General features: G+C 44.1%; 2 protein-coding genes across 2 annotated transcripts in view; one reads left to right on the top strand and one right to left on the bottom strand.

Annotated features, from left to right (window-relative positions):
* Positions 1 to 1,055, top strand: part of HNRNPH1 (heterogeneous nuclear ribonucleoprotein H1 (H)) — an 8,139-nt gene extending 7,084 nt beyond the window's left edge. The window contains exon 12 of the mRNA XM_009875908.1: positions 262 to 1,055. Within this exon, the coding sequence (XP_009874210.1) occupies positions 262 to 386 (125 nt within the window). The 3' untranslated portion in view covers positions 387 to 1,055. The remainder of the gene's footprint in view (positions 1 to 261) is intronic.
* A 1,763-nt stretch (positions 1,056 to 2,818) lies between these two features.
* RUFY1 (RUN and FYVE domain containing 1) overlaps positions 2,819 to 6,217 on the bottom strand; it is a 10,461-nt gene continuing 7,062 nt past the window's right edge. Inside the window, exons 12-17 of the mRNA XM_009875907.1 lie at positions 5,485 to 5,604; positions 4,567 to 4,696; positions 4,280 to 4,374; positions 3,823 to 3,871; positions 3,556 to 3,633; positions 2,819 to 3,109 (exon numbers count right to left, since the gene is read on the bottom strand). Coding sequence (XP_009874209.1) covers positions 2,966 to 3,109; positions 3,556 to 3,633; positions 3,823 to 3,871; positions 4,280 to 4,374; positions 4,567 to 4,696; positions 5,485 to 5,604 — 616 coding nt within the window. The 3' untranslated portion in view covers positions 2,819 to 2,965. The remainder of the gene's footprint in view (positions 3,110 to 3,555; positions 3,634 to 3,822; positions 3,872 to 4,279; positions 4,375 to 4,566; positions 4,697 to 5,484; positions 5,605 to 6,217) is intronic.

The following is a 6,217-nucleotide window of genomic DNA, read 5'->3' as shown; positions in this document are numbered from 1 at the left end:
TCTGCTTCCATGGAACAGCGAGAGAAAACAGCTGAATTCAGAAGGGCGGGGGTGGCGGGTGGGGGGGCGGGGCAGAGCTGGCTCTTTTTATTAAACTACCGATAAGCTTCCTTTTGGGTACGGAGCTCTAAACTGACACTTTGCAGTATTGGGCACAGTAGGCGGTATTTACGAGGTGGCCCAGCACGGACAGGCGCTGGGGGAAGGATGCTTCGAGTCGGCCTGAACCAGCTGTGAACCTGCTGTCGGTTTTCCCCTCAGACCCCGGGAGCCAGGGCGCCATGAACAGCAGTTACTACAGCAGTGGGAACCGCGCGTCCATGGGAGTGAACGGCATGGGCGGCATGTCCAACATGTCCAACATGAGTGGTGGCTGGGGAATGTAACCGATCGCTGACTTTTGGTCACGTCTTTTTTTAAAAAACAAAAAAACAAAAAACTAAGTTTAACAGTTTTGCAATACGAGCTTGTGATTTATGCTTTACTGTAAGTGAATTCAGGATTGTTATTTTAAAACCTTTCAGGTTCAGTATTTTTGAACATACAGAAATGAACATTCATCTAGGATGTAATAACCAAGTTGAGTAAAGACTATAACTGTTAAACAATTTTGAGCGTTTCTCTAGTTTTGTTGTAGGAGTGTATTTAAGCAGTAAGCGTATTTAGGTTAAAGCTGTTTGAATTATGTTAAATGTCACTCTTATACCATATTACATCTGACACTGTTTTGAATACATGTTGAAAGAGACATGCGTTTTTGTAAAGAAACAATATAGGAGCTGTGTCTGAAATTCAAAGTGAACATTTGGCATGTTAGATCTAGTTTATTTCTTTTAATATCCTGTAAGGCACGTTAAAGCTTATTTTTTTTTTTTAAGTTAATGGGGGAAACGTGTTGAGACGCAATACGGCTACTTTAGGATTTTTGGTCTTGGTGTTCGTATAAAATTCTGAGGCCTTGATTTAATCTTTCATTGTATTGTGATTTCCTTTTTAGGTGTATTGCGCTAAGTGAAACTTGTTAAATAAATCTTCCTTTTAAAAACTGGAACTCATTCCTTCTTGACCTCCATCCAGCTTCTGAGGTGTAGCTACACCTGCAGAAGTGTCGCTGTGCTTGGGTGACCGTAGTGCTTTTCACATGTGTCTGCCACGAGTGCTGTGACTGCTCCTAATGCAAGTTCTCAGCTGAACCCTGGTGTTCTGGGATGTTAAAGTGACGTTATTTTTCAGCTGTGTGGGGTTAGTGAAGGAAACCAGCACCTGGTGTTGCTGATGCGAATGTGTGTTGGTTCGGTTGCCCCAGGCTGTGCCATGACTCTCCTGAGCTGCCTGCTTGGCAGGGTCTCAGACCTGCAGAGGGGGTTGAGAGGCAATTCTCTACTTGGCATCGCCTTTTTGCAGCCAAAAGTGCTGCATCAATGGATTTTGCAGCTTAGTGCAACCCTGTTTCAATAAATTTAAGTTGTCAATCAACCCTGCTTAAAGATGTGGTTTTATAAACAGCTCAGTTACAGCTTTTGAGCGCTAGAATGTCCCTTGGAATAATACAGAACGTGCTTCCCTGTATATTAGTCATAGTAAATTTATTTGCCTTTTCTAATTAACCAGTCTGCTTTAAGGGTTCTAAGTTCGATGGCCCAAAGAAAAATGAAAACCCATCACCTTCTCTTACTGTTGAAGCCTGAGCAGGTCCTACTGCAGCCGAGGGTTGGCCTTGCCATGTTACAGTCTTGCCTGGCTCCGTGGCCGCTGCCTGGGGTCCTCAGTTGCGGGAGCAGCAGGGTTGGTGCCAGAGTCCAGCTCAGCACAGGTGTTGGGGCCCTGCTGAGCTTCCAGCAGGAGTGGGAGAACTAAGCACCCCGTGGGCAGAGCAGGGCTCTCACTGTGGTTTCTGCTGTTCTGAACAAAGACTTTGAAGGAACATGCTGTTCACAATCACTGCTTGCTGAGATAAGCAGCTGTTCTGCATCACACAGCGCTGGCTGAGCAGTGCGGGTGCTGCCTTCACCTGCCCTCCACCACCTCCCCGGTCACACTGCCACGACACCACAAACCGGGCTTGGGCCCACCCTGCTCAGGGCTGAGAAAAGCACTGTCAGCGAGGGACGGGCAGAAGCTAGCGCTGCCTTTGCTGACTGAAGCAGCAGCTGAGGGACTGTCCTGCCGTCGTCCTGGCAGTGTCACCGCAGGCTGGAGTCCTGCGGACACACAGCAGCAGTTACTGCTGCAGAGCAGGGGCGTTATCTGGCTCCTTCCGTAGATGCGTTTTCGTATCTGCAGCTCAGGGCCTTGGCACATGCAGCCATACAAGAACATTCCAGATCTGTGACTGACCACTGTTAAAAATCAGAACAACTGCTCTTGCTTTCAGTTTTTGCAAAAAGGCTTTATTGTGTAACTACTGTACTGTGGTCACAGCGACTTTCAGAACAAGTACAAGGTGTCTTTTTGGACTCTGCAATGAACAGAAGGCACATTCATCAGCACTCATCATAAATCTCTTTCTATAGACAATTCATAAAGTGACTTTTCTTCTCTGCACTTACAGCAAATACAAAACTGTACATTAGCTCGTGGAACAGACAGGAGCACCTACAGGGACAATACAGAGGAACTGACATTAATGGGCAGAAAGACGGTGACATGTAGAGGGATCAAATGTAGAAATGCCATATACAAATTTTAATACAAATATCTATAAAAATCAGAAAAGTGAATATGCATTTTAGTTTCAAATAGAACTTTAAGGGAAATTACAGTTGATATAATTTTCTTAATTATTCCAGTTGGAGAAACATTAGCTTACGTTATAATTCCTACAAATCACTTTACACTGCTCTATCATACAGTGGAAAATTAGAGACCAGACAGTCTGCTGCACAGAAGATGCCTGGAATTCAGAATTAGAAAAATAATGGCTACTTTCCAATGTTAAAGTGGTCCTGTGAAGGTTACGGAAGCCTTAGGAGGAATTAGACGAACACCGCTGGAGGAGCAGGGTGTGACAAGTATCACAAACGCGGACAGGTTTCGGATACGATGGCAGTGCGAGTTCGTTACTGGAACAAGTGTTGCAGAAGATGTCCCCGCAGTTTCTGCAGTGATGCTGCAAACAAAGTCAGAATAAGCACAGCTGCCTCAGCATCAGCGAGGGACAAATGAGACCTCAGAAAAGCTTTTGGAGTCCACTGACATCACCCTCAACTTCCCAACAGGCCCAGCCTTCCCAGCAGCGCTTCCTCCGGGCCAAACACAAGTGGTGCAGCCCTTGGGCACAGCCCGGCTCGCCCCATCCGTGACACCCTCCCCACCACCGGGAGCTGTGCTTGCCCCGGCGCGGCAGCAGAGTGAACGCACGCACCGTTTTCAACATTGCTTTTGTATACATTTGCCCATTTTTAATTGATTTAGTGGCCAGCCCCGGCCCTAATCCTTCACACCCATCAACAAGATTTGGACTTGAAGCAGTGTCCCTCTGCCCTAGCAAACTATGCAACAGCAGTTTTTGTTTTCAGTGACAAAAGGAAAAAAGAATCCACTGAACAACATTACCTTCCTCCTGGAGATAGAGAATTCCTTTTTGCATTGCTTGCAGTGCGTTGCTTCATCGTCCTTCAGCCAGGTATGACCCTAGAAAATTGGAATGAAAAACCCACTGTAGATATAGAAAAAAATGGAAAATAAAATTCAAAGGCGGTTTAGCGGCATTGTTGGTATTTTTGAAAAGCCACCTTTTAAAGTAGGATAACCGTGGACCAATTTGGGGGTGTTAAATGAAATGCCTATGTTCAGTCAAAATATCCAGGAGACACAGAGTACCTTTAGTGCTTTATTTACTTCTTTAATATCTTCCATCTTCAACTTTGACCTGGGGAAAAAAAAAAATTCCCTCTGCATGACTGCATTTAGTTGTGTTTGATATTACCTGCCATTCCACTGTCCAGCCACTGAACTGAAACTTTTAGTGAGCTCCTGTTAGAACTCTGAACTGCTCAGTATCACCAGGGGTTTGCCCCCTTTTCAGTATATGAAGAACATGGGAAAAGCACCATTCTACTGTAAGAACGAAGCATTTACTGTGTTGTTTTCTATCTCAGCCAGCTTACTTGTGCTAGGATCTTCCCTCACTTTTATTTCATGGCTGTTTAGTTTCCCATACACAGGAATTGCCTCCTAAAATTCTCACGTTTCTTGATTTTTGTTTCAAAATGTGTATTGGTTTGATACTCCACCCTTCAGGTTACATCACTTTGAGGAGTTCAGTTCTAGAACTTACTGGCTGAGATGAAGTCCCATTTCTTGAAGAGCTTGCTCCTGCTCCTCACAGACTTTCTCCAACTGCTGCTTCTCATCTTGCAGTTTTCTCAACTCCTATAAAATCAAGCAGCAAATCAATTTTTTTGTGTGCTAAGTTTGACCTATAACCTACACCCGTCTATCCAAACTACCCAAGCAGCTCACAAGAATAAACTCCCTTAACAAAGCATCCTACAGACGCAAACGTTGCACTTGTTCCAAGTCAGCTTTAATCCTGACCGTGGGGCACATCTGCATCGTGCGTACCTTTTTCAGTCCTTCCATTTGCTGTAATTCTGTTTTAAGCAGAGCAGCAGCGTCCTTCTCTTGGTGCAGTTCCCTTTGCAAAGTTTGCCTCTGTTCTTTCTCAGACTTTAGCTCCTTTTCCAGAGTTGAGCTATTTAAAAATAATTAATGTTAAGAAACCCTATAGCAGCAAGATAATCTAGAGCACTTAAGGAAGCAACAGTATGAGAAAAAGAAACCTTATCCAAAAGAGGGCAAAAACTAGAGTGGTGTTTTGGGAAAGGAGAGAACAGGGATGTTACAGCAGCAGACAGCAAAAACTTTATGAGCATTTTCAGGTCACAGAAAACAGGCAGCAATAAATGGCTGTAAGAAAAAACACCACAAAATCAAAATCCCAAAACCAATGCCCACAAGTACAAATTTGACTACCTGTGTTTAAAGAGCCATGTTTAAAAAGGACACTCTGCCCTGAAGTCTGATCAGTGAAAGAATCATTTTCTATAGATATTAGAGATCTTTAGAGAATTAATGTTCCCTATAAACACCGGGATGCTCCCAAGCCCTTCCAAACCCCCCCAATCCATTTGGATCACAGTCACTTACATCCTCAGCCTACAGACGTGACCACACCTATCTCCTGATTTAGTAAAAAAGCAACTGAAAGCTCCATTTGTAGTCAGAATGGACAGATTTCCACTGGCACTCTGTGCTCTAAATTGGATGTTCTGGAAAAAAACATTTCACAATCCTCCTGCTAACTGTGCACGACACAGAAGCGCTGTGCTTTCCTAGATCTTGCGTACTTCTGTCAATACTTGCTGAACTCAACATAATTCAAACCTACCCCTCTTTAAACCATCGCACAAAAGGTGGAGAAAACACTTCTTAAAGAAACAGCAGAAAGGAAGTCAAAACCGGCTTCATCGGATCAAATACCATTTGCTATCCAGTTGGGACATCTGTTGGCGACAAGTGTCAAGCCTGCCAGCAAGTTCTTGCTTTATCTTGTTGCATCTTTCTTCCGCAGCCTGCCTTGCCTTTTCTGCATGCTGCAGTCTACAAATTAAGGAACACGTACATTTCTTGTCAATCCACATACTCCTTACCTACACCTCCTCATTCTGTTCTTTTAGATTTACCATATAGATCTTTATAAAAACTTGAACCAAAAATGCTAGTGGAGGGGAAAAAAAATTTGAAAGCTACTGTTTCTGCAAAAAAAAAGCCAAAAGCAAGAGTCATATCTTTTCTTAAACTAAAGTCAAGATGTTCAACACTCAAAGGGAACCTATAAGAAAGATGGGGGTAAGCTTTTTTAGCAAGGCCTGTTGCAAAGGGTGATGGTTTTAAACTAAAAGAGGGTAGATTTAGACTGGGTATAAGGAATAAATTTTTTACAGTGAGAGTGGTGAAACCCTGGCACAGGTTGCCCAGAGAGGTGGTGGAGGCCCCATCCCTGGAGACATTCAAGGTCAGGTTGGACGGGGCTCTTGGTAACCTGATCTGGTCAAAGATGTCCCTGCTCATCGCCGGGGGGTTGGACTAGATGACCTCTAAAGGTCCCTTTCAACCCAATCCATTCTATGATTCTATGTTTCTAAACAGCCTGCCTATGGAAAGAGCTCTGGTTTTCAAATGGGTCAATTATGGGCATGTTTGCCCAGGGAAA

This window comes from Apaloderma vittatum, unplaced genomic scaffold, assembly GCF_000703405.1.
Source record: "Apaloderma vittatum isolate BGI_N311 unplaced genomic scaffold, ASM70340v1 scaffold7829, whole genome shotgun sequence".
In the NCBI taxonomy this organism is placed as follows: Eukaryota; Metazoa; Chordata; class Aves; order Trogoniformes; family Trogonidae; genus Apaloderma; species Apaloderma vittatum.
Note: the sequence above shows the minus strand (reverse complement) of the source record. Positions and strands in the feature narration are given on the sequence as shown.